The 15,281-nt window shown below is 38.9% G+C and overlaps 1 protein-coding gene across 1 annotated transcript; it reads left to right on the top strand.

The window, feature by feature from the left end:
• The first annotated feature begins 7,709 nt into the window (after positions 1-7,709).
• LOC140806676 (uncharacterized) lies at positions 7,710-9,269 on the top strand. Its single transcript, XM_073163224.1, has one exon. It carries the CDS (start codon positions 7,710-7,712, stop codon positions 9,267-9,269), a length of 1,560 nt encoding a protein of 519 aa, XP_073019325.1.
• The last annotated feature ends 6,012 nt before the right edge of the window (positions 9,270-15,281 follow it).

Below are 15,281 nucleotides of genomic sequence, written 5' to 3'. Positions count from 1 at the left end.
GCGAGACAGGATTCACTTGGAAATTGACAGTGAAGATGATGTAGAAGCAAACATCAAGGATCTTCAAAATCCAGAACCAGACATTCCATTAGTAGAACCAGAAGTACAGACTTTGGATCTACCAATACCAGCAGAAGACACTCAGGAACCCACTACTGGTTCCATCGAGAACAATCTCAACATATCAAATCAGGAAGATATCCTTTTAAATCCTTTTATCTGGAGAAAATCTCATCCTCCATCATTAGTTATTGGTAATCCAGCAGCGCCTTTGAGAACCAGGAGGCAAATGCTTAATGAATACATGCATGATGCTTTTATATCTCAGGATGAACCAAAGAAAATTGAAGAAGCTCTTCTGGATCCTAGCTTGATTGAAGCCATGCAAGAAGAGCTGAATCAATTCAAACGAAATGAAGTTTTGTTTCTAGTACCTAGACCATCTCACCAAGCTGTCATTGGAACTCGGTGGGTATTTAGAAACAAACTCAATGAAGAAGGCACAGTGGTGAGAAATAAAGTAAGATTGGTTGCTCAAGGTTTCAGACAGGAAGAAGGAATAGACTTTTATGAGACCTACGCACCAGTAGCAAGGCTCGAAGTAATCAGAATATTCTTAGCCTTTGCTGCTTTCAAGAATTTCAAAGTATCTCAAATGGATGTGAAAAGTGCTTTTCTGAATGGTCTCTTACAAGAAGAAGTTTACGTCGAACAACCTCCAGGTTTCATCGATCATTTTTCACCTCATCATGTATTTAAATTACACAAAGCATTATATGGTCTAAAACAGGCACCTAGAGCATGGTATGACACTCTATCACAATTTCTTATTGATCATGATTTTACCATTGGATCAGTAGATAAAACTTTATTTACTTTAGTCAAGAATAAGCACATTCTTTTAGTACAGATCTATGTTAATGATATTATTTTTGGGTCAACTAACCCCAAATTATGTGCAAAGTTCGGAAAATTGATGCAGGATAAATTCGAAATGAGTATGATGGGAGAATTAATATTCTTCCTAGGATTACAGATTAAGCAATCAGAGACTGGAATCTTTATAAATAAAGCCAAGTACACCAAGGAGCTTCTGAAAAAGTTCGGAATGGAAGCATGCTCTGCTGCTTCTACTCCAATGAGCTCATCTATTAAACTTGATAAAGATGAAAGTGGTATTCCAGTAGAGGTAACTCATTATCGCGGTCTTATTGGTTCATTATTATATCTAACTGCCAGTAGACCAGATATCATGTTTGTTGTTTGTATTTGTGCTAGATTTCAATCTAACCCCAAACAATCTCATTATATTGCTGCTAAACGTATTTTGAAGTACTTGAAAGGAACTCAAAATGTCGGCTTATGGTATCCCAATGATTCATCGTTAAATCTTATTGGATATTCAGATGCTGATTATGCAGGTTGCAAACTAGACCGAAAAAGTACTAGTGGTTTTTGTCAATTTCTTGGTGATAGGATGATATCCTGGTTTAGCAAGAAGCAGACTTCCATAGCCACATCTACTGTAGAAGCAGAATATCTGGCTGCTGGAAGCTGCTGCTCTCAGATATTGTGGATTCAGCAACAGTTAAGAGACTATGGGATTCAAGCCTCCGAATCACCTATATTCTGTGATAATACCAGTGCAATTGCAATCACTCAAAATCCAGTACTTCATTCCAGAACAAAGCACATTGACATCAGACACCATTTCATTAGAGATCATGTGCAGAAGAAGAACATTCGTCTGGAATACGTTCCTACAGATCAACAAACAGCAGATATATTCACAAAACCCTTACCAGAAAATAAGTTTTCTTACTTTCGTAATTCTCTTGGTTTGATAGATTTAACTTGATTATTTTCTGATTATCTTGGTTATTCTTTAATCTTACTCATTTATTTATCGTATTGAACTTACAGTAAGTTATTTGCAGAAAAACAGAAGGAAAAGCCAGATACGTAAACTGGAACTTTATTAGAAACCATTTCAGTACATTACACGATGCACAAGTAAAAAACAGTAGATCTTCAATGCTATTTAACCAGTAGCGTTACATTTAGCTTTTGTCTTCAGTAATAGGAGTTCTCTGTTATTTGCTTGCAAAGTACTTCAACAGGAACAAGAGAATCCAGCAAGCTCAAGGCCTACAAAGAATCTAGCAAGCTTAGGTCTTGTCAGCACTAATGTATTTTGTTAGATGCCTTACAGGGCATCATAGAGGATTTCAGCATCATCAATCCACCAGCACTCTCTTATTGCATTAGCATGCTTCTGGAAGAAATCGATGCTACATTTCAAACTCAATCGAAGCAACAGATTTGCTTGACTGTGGAAACTACAACTCCAGGAGTGTGTTTCAAGGATCATTACGTAAATAATGATATCCTCAAACTTCTCTCTGAACAGTTTTGCTTCGACTCCTGGATCAAACTCTAACTCTTTTTTTTCTTGAGTTTTCATTTTTGAAGTTTATCTGTTTAACTTTGTTCAAGATGTGCAGGCATTTATAGAGGGAACAAAGACTCTTGCGAATCGCAAGTTGCGACTGTTCATTTTCAACGGCTCATATTGAGAGATGGCCAAGAGTCACTTGTCGCAATTATGACCACTTATTAGTTGCATTTACCGAGGGGGAACAGTTTTTTTTTAGTCAGACTAAGAGTTTGACACCTTTTCAGAAAACAGATAGAATGTTTGTCTTTTCGATAAAACTACAAGTCTACTGGTTTTTGTCAAAGTGCTTAAATATTTCAGCACCCTGAAACTTCCAGCAGACGTTATCATAAAATGACAAATCCTCTTCTGATTGTTTTTAGTAACCGTCTGGACAGCCCGCCTTTTTTTCAAATTTTCAAAATCATTCGTATATCTGACAGTTTCTGCAAAACTTTTCAAACACTCAACCTTAAACATACTGACACGTGTCTTTATGTTTATTTGACGGCTGTATATCTATTTCAAATTTCACCTTTTCACCTTTACTGTTTCATAACTATCGTTATTCAGCTACTGATTTCTCTCTATCACCTCTAACTACTGCAAATTATATCTGCTTCTATCCTTATACAGAAATGGCTGGAGCATACACTCTTAACGCTTATCAAGTCAATTTTGCCTCTGTTCTCAATATCAAGGATGAGAATCTCGTTAAAATGTTTCAAGACATTGAGAAATCGGGACTCAGAAAATTCCTGGAAGCACCAGCCGTAATTTACAAAAATGCTCTACTGGATTTTTACGCTAAAGCAACAGTTCATGAAGGAAAGATTGTTCACTCTCAAGGAGATGCATCCATCTCTATTGATGCCGCACTTCTAGGAGCGACCTTCCTTCTTCCACTCTCAGGTATTTCTGAATTATCTGATATTTCCAAAACAGATATGTCTATTGCGCTTAGCTCGTTCTCAGCCTCTGGAGAAGAGGTGTCTCCTTCTTGTCACTAGAAACTACTCAAAATGGAATATCAAATTCTGGCCGATATTGTGGCAAAAGCTATTTTGATCAAAGCTGGCACCTTCGACAAGTTGACGAAGGAGAAAGTTCAAGTGATGATTGCCATCACTAAGGGAACCAAAGTGGACTGAAGTCATTTTCTCTTTAGAATTATGAAAGATATGGTTGTCAGGAAAAGTTCTGGCTTCGCTGTTCAAATCAGCGCAATGCTCAAGGATGCTGGTTTTGCCTCAACCAGTGATCAGGATGTTGTTTCAGTAACCATGATTGATGCTGCGAACGTACTTGCTTTAGGGCCTAAGCCAACCGTGGCGGAGTTTGTGGCCTTGAAAAAGGAAATTGGAGAAACTGCTTCTGAGGTTCCAAAACCTCAAAGGACAATTAAGAGGAAAAGAGTGATCATTTCGACTGACTCGGACAAAACAGCATCAGAAGAGTCTGCTGCTGCTCAACCACCAGTGCCAACCCCAGCCAAGAAGAAACCTCGCACCATTCTTAAAATCAAGAAGACACCAGCACTGTCTGAGATTGAGAAAATACCTATCAGACAGGTATTTCCAGAAGTGGTTTCTACTGTTCGACCCATTACATCTGCGACTGCACAAGCTACTGCATCTATTCCAGCACCGTCTACTGCTTCTGTTTTCAAGCCATCATCTGGAATAGTTATTCGAGAATCAACTAGTGGGTCCTCTGCTTTCCGACCTATCGTGCCTATTTCTTCATCTGATAAAGGCAAAGGAAAATGGTCGAATAACCACCAATTTTTGGGCACAAAACAACTGTAACCACCGGCGTTGATCTTCATCTAGCAGAAATTGAAACCTCTGCAAATGATGATATGAATTTTTTTGATGAGTGGCACTCAGTTTGTCTTTATCATTCTTTTGCTTACTTTAAGACTAAAGGGAACTATGCCAAAATGATGATTGCAGAAAAGAAAATTTTTCAGCTTGCAAAAACGGAAATTGTTATCGAGGCCTTGCGAAGAAGGAGTTTCATCCTCGAGCAGCTGAAATGTCAGAAACTAGAATCAGTTCTGAAAGTTCTTGAATCAAATTTTGATCCTAGTGTTCCTACTGCTGTTCAGGATCAAAATGTTATTGTGATTCTATCTAACAAGCTCAAACAGATGCGTGAGCAACTTCTTGCTCAAGAACGAGGCTTTGGCGAGTCTACTGTTTATCACATTGGCCTTGTTCCAAACTTTCAACAGAATCAGACAGTTGAGGAAAGGACCACAGCCTCCCCAAAGGCTTTTGCTCTCAGTACTCCTGTATCTCCGACAAGGCCCATTCAGTCCTCATCCCTACTATCTGTACATGAACTGGCTTCGGTCGAGGAAGTCATTGAGTCGATTGTACCTACAGTCTCTACTCCTCTGGAAGTCGCACCGGCTACTTCATTGTCACCTTCTGCTTCTCCGACCCCTTGTACAACATATAGAAGAACCAGATGCTTCTTCTTTATTGCCAAATTTAGAGATGTTTTCTGCTGCTCATCAATCAGAAATGCACATTATTCTGGATCATCCTTCTGCACCTTCTACTGAAGAACCAGTCAGTCTCACAGACTGTTATTGCACCAACGGAAGAAATTTTGGCCTCTGACTTGGCCGTTCCCGCTGAAGAAATTGTTCTTCCCTTGGTTGCTGCTGAACCTACTGTTTCTACACTTCCAGAAGAACGCACAGCAGACCCTGGTACTTCTACTGCCTTGATGAATGCTAATCTTGTTTCTACTGCGTTGACTGTCTCTCATCCTGTTCTGACTGAGACGAACTCTCGTCTTTCTGAGATTAAGCAACGCATACTTGCGCGAACTCCCTCCCCGGAATCAGATGCATTTAACCTGGAATTTCAGATTGAGTCTCTACAATGGGAACTCAACAACATATCTAATTTAGTGAAACGCATATCTTGTGAAAACATTTCGGAATTCAGTGGTGCTCAATATTTCAGAGAACGAATGGGCAAACACATCTATAACACGGCGGAAACCATGGAAAAGATGTATGCTGAAACCGTCGTTTTCAGACAGGCTATATCGAGAACTCACGGTACCATCATGCTTACTCAAACTGATATACTCAACCTGAATCACTGAGCATGATGATCTCTTCCGATCACTTTCTACTTCCGTGGAACTTATAGATGCCAAGATTGACTCTCAAAATCAATTTATCACTTCACTGGATAATCGCATCTCTTCTCAAACTCCGTACCTGGAGATGTTAACCGATGGCATTCAAAACATATCTGGAAGACTGAATGACCTTTTCGCCCATGTAGTTGCGGCTGATGCCAAAAAAAGGGAAGATAGAGGAGATCCAACAGGAGCCAGAAAACCAGAAGATGAAGCTGAACCATCAAACAGAAGACTTCAAGAACCTCAAAATGAGGAAGTCATCTTCAGGGATATTGAACTGATTGATCATTTTCTTTGATACTTTATTGACATTATCCTTTTGTTGAAATGATTATCTGCTTTATTTAACGTCTTTCTACTATTTAGGTTTTGTCATCACCACAAAGGGGGAAATTGTTAGACATGAATTTTATTGTGGCGATGATAAACTAAAACCAGCAGACCAGAACATTTGACTAATTTATCAAAAGCTATTGGTCTGATAAAACTAAACCAGTAGAAAGGATAGTAATACAAAACCAGTAGAGGACGTTTCCTAACGTTGCTACCTTAAATGTTACCGTTAAAGAGTTCCTAGTACTAGTATTAATTGCAGCATTAAATACTATACGGAGTCATTTAATGCATTTTACCCAATTAAGTATGAAACAAGACTGATTGTTTTATAGCTTTTCTGCAGGAACTTCTCTTGGTAATAAAACTGATTGTATCAGTTATCTGAAGACATCCTCTGATTGTGAACGTTGAACTCAGTCGTTTATATATACTTGGATCAAATCCTTTTACGACAACACTCGCTTCGCATAATATTATCTTTCAAGGAACAAAGCTATTCTCATCTTTTCAGACTTATCTCGAAATTCCTTGAGTACTTAAAGTTCAACACAAAGAAAAGTAGCACACGCTTCATAGCTAATATCTGATCTTTTGAAGATCATCTTGTGCTACTGATTCTTACACTCTTCACAATCTTTACATCATTTATACTTTATCAAGAAGAGTCTGTAATCTGAAAAGAGTCTTTTCAGAACTTTGTGTTTCGCATTCTTGTGAGTTGAGAAACTAAGAGTTTCAGTAGGCTGAAGTGTAAGTCCTTCTGAAGTGGGTGTGCACAAGAGTTGTACTGTAATATCCAAAGTCTTTTAGTTATACGTTCTGGAAACAGAAGAAGGGGAGACGTAGAAGAGTTTATCTTCGAACTTCCATAAACAACTGCTGCCTACTGTTTTATTGTTTTTCAACTATTTCATCAGATTATTTCCGCACGTTTTAATGTAATCAGGTGAAATATTCGCACAAGATAAACTACTATCCCTAACAGGATTTTAGTACCTCATCAGAAAAGAAAGAAAAACGAGTAGAGTTTATTCACCCCCCCCCCCCCCCTCTCTAAACTCAACTCCGATCCCCAACAATATGCGTTTTGGTTAAAGACAAATATTAACAATATAAATATTTATATGAATTTAGTAAACATGTTAATTTCAGTGTCTCAGCTAATAATTATACGTATTATATTTTTTATACTATATAATACTGAATATCTTTTAAAACGAACTGTCTGGGCCCGCGTTGACATTAAATTTTAAAATTTCATTCTCCGCTGCAGAGTTAAAACGGTAATTAAATAAAATAATGTATGATAATTACTGTTGAGAATCGAAGGACCCACACTTAGTGGTATCAGAGCAATAAACTGGGAAATTGCTCGGAGCACAACTGGATATGCTTCCATAGGATTATGGTCACACGAAAGTTACGTGAAAATTTATTTAATTGCATATATGCTCCTATATATTTTATGTTTGTAGATTTATATAGTACATTGATAAAATTTCTTGTGTATATATTTATTTATTGGCCTTTATAGATGGCTACAAGAGGACGAGGAAGTGGACGCGGTCGTGGTCGTCCTAGGATATATATAGAAACTCCTATGACAGAAGAAAATCCAGTGGAGCAGGTTGTTGATCAATTTGTACAAATCACGATGGATGAGATTGTTTCAAAATTCCAAAAATTGCGTCCCACAATATTCTTTAGTACTGAGGATGCTGAAAAATCTGAATCATAGCTTAAAGATATTGAGTACCTGTTCAGTTTAATGGTATATACTGATAATCAAAAGTATAGGCTTGCATTATACCAACTGAAGGATCGTGCAAGAGATTGGTGGGAAGCCGCCAAGATGGGACTTGATGAACAAGGAATCGAGGTAAGTTGGACTGTCTTCAAAACTCAATTCACTGAACAATTTTCTCCACCATCTTACTATACCGAAAAAGAGAATGAGTTCAACAGCCTGCGACAAAGGAATATGTCTGTAGCTGAATATGCCTCTACTTTTACTGCAATGCTAAAATACGCACCACATGTAGCAGCAAACCCAAAGGCAAAATATAATCGTTTCGTGAATGGACTAAACAACAACATTTATACTTATGTGGTGTCTGGACTACCTACTGGATTTGCGGAGGCAGTCGAAAGAGCAAAAAATGCAGAAGCTGGAATTAAGAGGGGAAGCGCTTCGTTTGTACCACCAGGAAGTAGATCAACCACCCAACAGAATTTGAAAGCTAAAGGAAAAATGTTTAAGAAATCTGGATCAGCTTCTTCTAGTTTTAGTGGTTACCGCCAGCAGGGTGAATCTCAAATAACTACTTATTCTGGTCCCTATTGTAACCGTTGTGGAGGTAGGCATGTTAGTGAACAATGTATTGGTGTTTATGGCTCTTGTCGGGAATGTGGTGAGGAAGGTCATTATGCAAGAGTTTGCCCATCCAAGAAGAATGTTCCACAACCTGTCCAAGGAGGATTTCGTGGAGGATCTAGTACTGGTAGAGGTACTGTGCCTGCTAAATCTTTTCAGCAGTCATATGGACCACCGCAGCAAGCCTCGGGACGTCGTAATTTTTCAAACCAACCCCAGGCTCGTGTTTTTGCACTCACAGAAGATCAAGCTCAGGAAGCATCAGGAAGTGTCATAGCAGGTAATTGTTCTGTATCTGGTTATCCTGCACGAGTATTATTTGACACTGGTGCATCTCATTCATTCATTTCTGAATCATTCATTACATCGCATTCTTTGACTTCTATTGTACTACCTACATCAATTTCTGTTGCTACTCCGATGGGTAAGATCATCATGTCTACTCGAATGATACTGGATTGCGTGTTGAATTGTGAAGATAATGAACTGAATTCGAACCTTATTGTTCTACCGATGCAAGATTTTGATTGTATCGTGGGAATGGATACACTGAAAATATACCGTGCCACCATTGATTGTTTCCATGGGATAGTCCGTTTTCGTCCTAACTCTAGGACAAAATGGAATTTATATGGTAAGGGATCACGTGCCAAAATTCCACTGATATCATCCTTGGAAATGTCGCGTTTATTATTCCAAGGGAATGAAGGATACCTTGTGTATGCTATCGACACCGAAAAATCAGAATCAACATTGTCTGAAATCCCAGTGGTGAATGAATTTCAAGATATTTTTCTCGATGAAATACCTGGATTTCCTCCACCCAAAGAAATAGAATTCTCGATAGAATTAATTTCTGGAACAATTCCTATTTCTAAAGCACCATACCGAATGGCCCCATTAGAATTAAATGAATTGAAGGAACAACTGCAAGAATTACTAGATAAAGGCTAGATTAGGCCCAGTATATCACCATGGGGAGCCTCAGTGTTGTTTGTGCGCAAGAAAGATGGTTCGATGCGGTTGTGAATTGATTATAGACAACTGAATCAAGCTACTATAAAGAACAAGTACCCATTGCCTCGAATTGATGACTTATTTGATCAACTTCAGGGTACTGCTATTTATTCAAAGATCGATTTGCGTTCCGGTTATCATCAATTACGAGTTCGAGCCGAAGATATACCAAAGACAGCATTCCGAACAAGATACGGTCATTTTGAATTTCTAGTAATGCCGTTTGGTGTTACAAATGCTCCAGCAGTATTCATGGATTTAATGAATCGCATATTCAAGGAAGTTCTTGACCAATTTGTTATCGTTTTTATTGATGATATTTTGGTATATTCAAAATCTAAAGAGGAACACGCTGAACACTTGAGGATTGTCCTACAAATACTTCTCAAGGAACAACTTTATGCTAAATTGTCAAAATGTGAGTTTTGGCTAGATCGTGTTGTGTTCTTAGGTCATGTCATATCACGCTTTGGCATCTCAGTTGATCCAAGCAAACTAAAAGCTATGATTAATTGGTCTAGACCAACAAACGTTCCTGAAATTCGAAGTTTCATGGGCTTAGCTGGTTATTACCGTCGATTCATCGAAGGATTTTCAAAAATCGCTAAACCAATTACCCGCCTAACACAGAAAAATGTGAAATTCTTTTGGTCTGATGAAAGTGAATCAAGTTTTCTCGAGTTGAAAAAGAGATTGACCACTGCACCAGTTCTTACTCTTCCATCTGGTTCGGGTGGTTTCACTGTTTGCACGAATGCATCATTAAAGGGCTTAGGTTGTGTTTTGATGCAACACAGAAAATTGATTGCCTACGCTTCTCGGCAGCTAAAACCCCACGAGAGCAAGTATCCAGTTCGTGATCTAGAATTAGCCGCCATTGTGTTTGCCTTAAAAATTTGGCGTCACTATTTATATGGAGAAAAATTTGTGATCCTATCCGACCATAAAAGCCTAAAGTATTTATTTTCTCAGTCGGACCTGAATATGAGACAACGCAGATGGATGGACCATCTTAAAGATTATGATTGTGAGATTCAGTATCAGCCTGGAAAAGTCAACGTCACAGCTGATGCTCTCAGTCGAAAAGTTCAAGATGTCATTATGACTTCAGTCCGAATTTCACAACTGCATGAAGATATTTATACATCGGGATGGAACATCACTATTAATGATGAGCACGTCAATGTTGCTACGGTACAGATTGAACCCGAATTAATTTCGCGGATTAAGGAAGCACAAAAGACTGATACACAAATTCTGAAATAGAGAAAATTGGTCCTCAATGGCCACAAATCAGGATTTGAAATAGTTGTCGATGATTCCCTACGATTAAATGGTCGTCTAGTTGTTCCAGAAAAATCAGATTTGAGACTAGAACTTTTAAAGGAGGCCCATTGCAGCCGTTACAATATCCATCCAGGAGGAAAGAAAATGTATGCATGTTTGAGACTCCAGTTTTGGTGGAAAAGAATGAAGAAAGACATATCTGAATTCGTGTCTAGATGTCTCACATGTCAACAAGTCAAAGCTGAGAGGAAGAAACCCGGAGGACTCCTTCGAAGTCTCGAAATTCCGAAATGGAATTGGGAGCATATTGCAATGGATTTTGTTACTCATTTACCTCGTTCTTCAAGATGATGTGATTCTATATGGGTTATAGTGGATCGCCTATCAAAATCTGCACATTTTATTCCGTACGAAAGGACATACACTTATAGCAAAATGGCTCGTCTCTATATTGACAATATAATGAGACTTCATGGAATTCCTGTCACCATTGTTTCTGATAGAGACCCCAGATTTGCTTCGAAATTTTGGGGAAGTTTTCAAGAAGCATTAGGTTCAAGATTGGCTATGAGTACTGCATATCACCCACAAACTGACGGCCATTCTGAACCAACTATTCAAACTCTGGAAGATATGCTTCGCGCTGTTATTATGGATTTTCATGTTGGATGGCAAGATGCTTTATCACTTGTAGAATTCTCTTAGGCTACGTTTGGTTGGAGTGATAGGATTACTGAATGATTAGTACGTAAATGATAAATAAAATGATTATGTAGATGTTTGTATGGTATGCTAAAAACATTGTCTTGTTTGGTTGGATTTTTAAGGACAGGATTAACTAATACATTATAATTGATTTACCCAAAATACCCTTCCACATATTAGGCCTAATTTTGAAGGTCAGTCTGGTCAGCCACACTTTTTGCTCCTACCTCACATTTCCGTCGAACACGTTCGTTCACCAAAAATCGTGCAAGAAAACCCTAGAACTTCACACCGTCAACATCGCCGGTTAGCTGTGATAATTACTCCCCAAAATGTGTGGATCGTGATGTGTTCCAGCTGTTTCATACATCCCAAGGAGTCGAACTTGGCTTGTGCACGTTCATTCTCGTTCGAAGTCAAAGGAAATTTGTGAGTATTTCTTGTTCAACTTTGATGTTTCTTTCAAATGTTGTTTTATTATCGTTCCGTTAGTTATAGCAACGGTTAGAAAATATGTGTTCGCGCTTTCAACAAACCTGTTCTCCTCAAATTTCGTTTGTTTAAGAAATAATTTCCATCTTCGATCTACAATTTCAGACATGTAATACTTTTTCCGTGCTCTACAAAATATGCTGTAGTTGCGTATGGATTAATCCTGTACAAATTTTTTGAAAGCGCATGGGCGTACCTCAATGACAATTTTTAAATTTGCTTCAATTCATCTTTTCCATAGTTTTCATGGATGTAAAGGCACCACCAAAATGCGCGTGCGGGAATGGTTATATGCTATTACGTCAAGCTGGTCAACACTCAACCCGTCCGGGGCACTATTACTTTATATGTCCTGCCGGCTTGAAACATCGTAACCGATTCCTTTGGTACGATGAGTATGATATGGAAAAGGTACAGTGGAACAATGAACCATCATCGAAATATGAAATGGGTTCAAATTCGTCACCAAACCCCACTTTTCCTGCAACATTTCGCCGGCACGCACAAGCATTTAATGAAACAGCTTGTTCACATTCTTCGACTGTGAATAATGGCGAAACAATTGACTCGAAACAACACGTTACGCCGGAGTCGGTTACGCCATCGACAACATCCGGGATACCAAATAATGCATTGGACCACACACCTTTAACTGTTGAACAAGTTTGTTGTTGTTTTGGATGCTTATGCCTAATACTGTGTTTGCTGATGTTTTTCATGCTTGTTATTATAATTTCTAAACATTAACTGTAGGTTAATTGTTAGGTAATATGTGGGTGCAAATTGTAGAAGACCGTGTTCTTTGCTACCGTAATTGTTATTCAGTTCTTGTTGTCACTACTTTGTTTCATTTTAGATTGTGATGTTCAACTGAGATTGTGATGTTCAAAGTAATTTACAGTGTTCTGTGCAATAGAGTGTATGTTATATAATTTACTACATTTCATCGTAGTTTATATTGTGATGTTCAATTTGATTTACAGTGTTCACATTTTCATTTGTGAGTTGTTATTGTACTACATTTATTTCTAGTTTTGATTTTGATGTCCAATATAATTTACACTCCACGATCGTCCTTACCTTTGGCTTCTTACCTACGCCGATCAATGTTATTTACCCCATCGAGAGGATGCATTCAAACAACGGTAAGATGACAGTAAGGAGCCGAAACTTTCGTGTTCAGATGTTTTCTTTGTTTAACATTTTTACATTTACTAATTTCCAAAGCTGTTAGAAGAGGATTTCCCATACGGGAGAGGACATTGACTTGGCAGGGATGACGGTGCAGCAGTGTTGGTGACTTCTGCTTCCTCGTTGCCATTCAGTTGTTGTAAGAAATTGTTACGCCTTAAACGCATACAAATCTCGAGGATGAGATTAATGTTTTTAATGTTGTAACATATCCCAAAGTTTTTGTTTTGATGATACCAAAACTTGGCTTAAAAATGTACTAATGTTTTATATTGAGTAATGCAGGAAATTAAGAACAAGGTTACGTTCGGAAGATCCGAAATTTGGTTCGGACGTTTCGAAATTGTGCAAATCAGAAGCAAAATAGAAGCTGTTCGGAAGCTGCGAAGAGCACGTTCGGACGCTCCGAAGACTGGATCGGACGTTCCGAACACAAGCAATCAAATCACTTCAATCCGGAGACAAATTGATCTGACTGTTGATTGAGTATATTTCGGACGCTACGATGGACATGATCGGAAGCTACGAAGTGTTGAAGATTTCAAATCCCCGGAACGCGGGAATGTTCGGACGGTACGAACTGGAGTTCGGACCTTCCGAAGTCGTTCATACACCGTCTGAAAGAATTGTTCGGAAGAAACGAAGTTTGATCGGTCCCTCCGAAGCATAAGTTCGGACCCTACGAAGTCAAGAACGGAAGATCCGAAGTCATTCCAGAATTACGCAAATTGATTTCAATCACATCGGACGTTCCGAAGCATAAACAGAAGATCCGAACCTTGGCGTCCAAGACTAGTATAAATAGGCCTTTGAGGATGCATTCTCAATCATCCCACTCCATTCTCTCTTGTCTCTTACAAAGCTTTCTACTATCTCTTGTGTGCGTTGATTAAAAGAGTTGTAATATCAAAAGAGTTGTAGAAAAAGAGTGAAAGTAATACTCTCGAGTGGGTTGTAAAGTTCGTGGCTATCCTTGGAGCCCTCAAGGCCAAGTAGACGCATCGAGGCGTGGTTGTAAAAGCTAGCTTGGAGCTCCTAAAGCCAAGTCGTTATAGTGATACCTCGATCCTCATCGAGAAGGGGAGACGTAGACGATTCTTCGTCGAACTTCCATAAACATCTCTATCCCTCTTTACTTTACGCATTTACTTTATTGCATTTAAATTACGCATTTATTTTACGCACTTACTTTACGTATTCTTTTTTATTTGTGATTGTCCCTCAAGTCTTCCGCTTGCAATTTTTGCAAACTCGTTTTAAAAACGCTAAAGGGCCTAAAAGAACCTATTCACCCCACCTTTAGGTTCTTCAAGTGGTATCAGAGCCAAGTTTTTCAAAATCTTTTAAATGGCCAATCTAGCAAGCGAGTATGCCCAAGGACAATCCACAAATCGTCCCCCCCTTTTCAATGGTACTAATTACGGATATTGGAAAAATAGAATATCTCTATACATCCAATCCGTCGATTACGACCTTTGGAAAATAACGGCCTATATCCCCATGAAAACGGTGGATAATAAGGAAATTCCTAAGGGAATGGATGAAAGGACGATATGAAACTTATCTCTCAAAATGCTAAAGCTATGAATATTCTTCATTGTTCCCTAGATATGAATGAATACAACCGAATCTCGGCTTGCACCTCCGCCAAAGAGATTTGGACAAATTGGAGATTTGCCACGAGGGAACCAATCAAGTCAAAGAAACGAAGATAGATCTTCTCCAACTCAAGTACGAGACCTTTGAGATGGAACCCAAGGAGGATATCGACACCATGTTCCGGCGGCTCACCCAAATCATCAATGAGCTTGCCCAACTTGGTGAGAACTACCCAACTAAACAAGTGTGGAGGAGAGCCCTTCGAGCACTACCGGCGGAATGGGATGCAAAGCGCACGGCTATCATTGAATCCAACAAGGGAGATGCGGTATCCTACGACCTTGATCAACTTCATGGGACCCTAAAGACCCATGAACTTGAAGTATCTACCTGGAAGGAGACAAAGAAAGATGACGACAAAGTAAAGGCGAAAGGGATCGCCTTGACCAGTCAACTTGAAGATAGCGACGATGAAGAAATGGCACTCCTCACTAGAAAGTTCAAAAGATTCATGCGGAGTTCCAACTTCAACAAGAAGGACAAAAAGATTGAGAAGGAAGTGACCTGCTACAACTATCAACAAAAGGGTCACTATGCAAACGAGTGTCCCTCCAAGAAGAAGGCCGGCAAAGATAAGAAGAAGGCCCTTCTAGCCACGTGGAGCGACAGCGACAA

Source organism: Primulina eburnea, chromosome 12 (genome assembly GCF_022965805.1).
Source record: "Primulina eburnea isolate SZY01 chromosome 12, ASM2296580v1, whole genome shotgun sequence".
In the NCBI taxonomy this organism is placed as follows: Eukaryota; Viridiplantae; Streptophyta; class Magnoliopsida; order Lamiales; family Gesneriaceae; genus Primulina; species Primulina eburnea.
The sequence above is the reverse complement of the archived record's forward strand: the minus strand, read 5'-3'. Positions and strand labels throughout refer to the sequence as shown.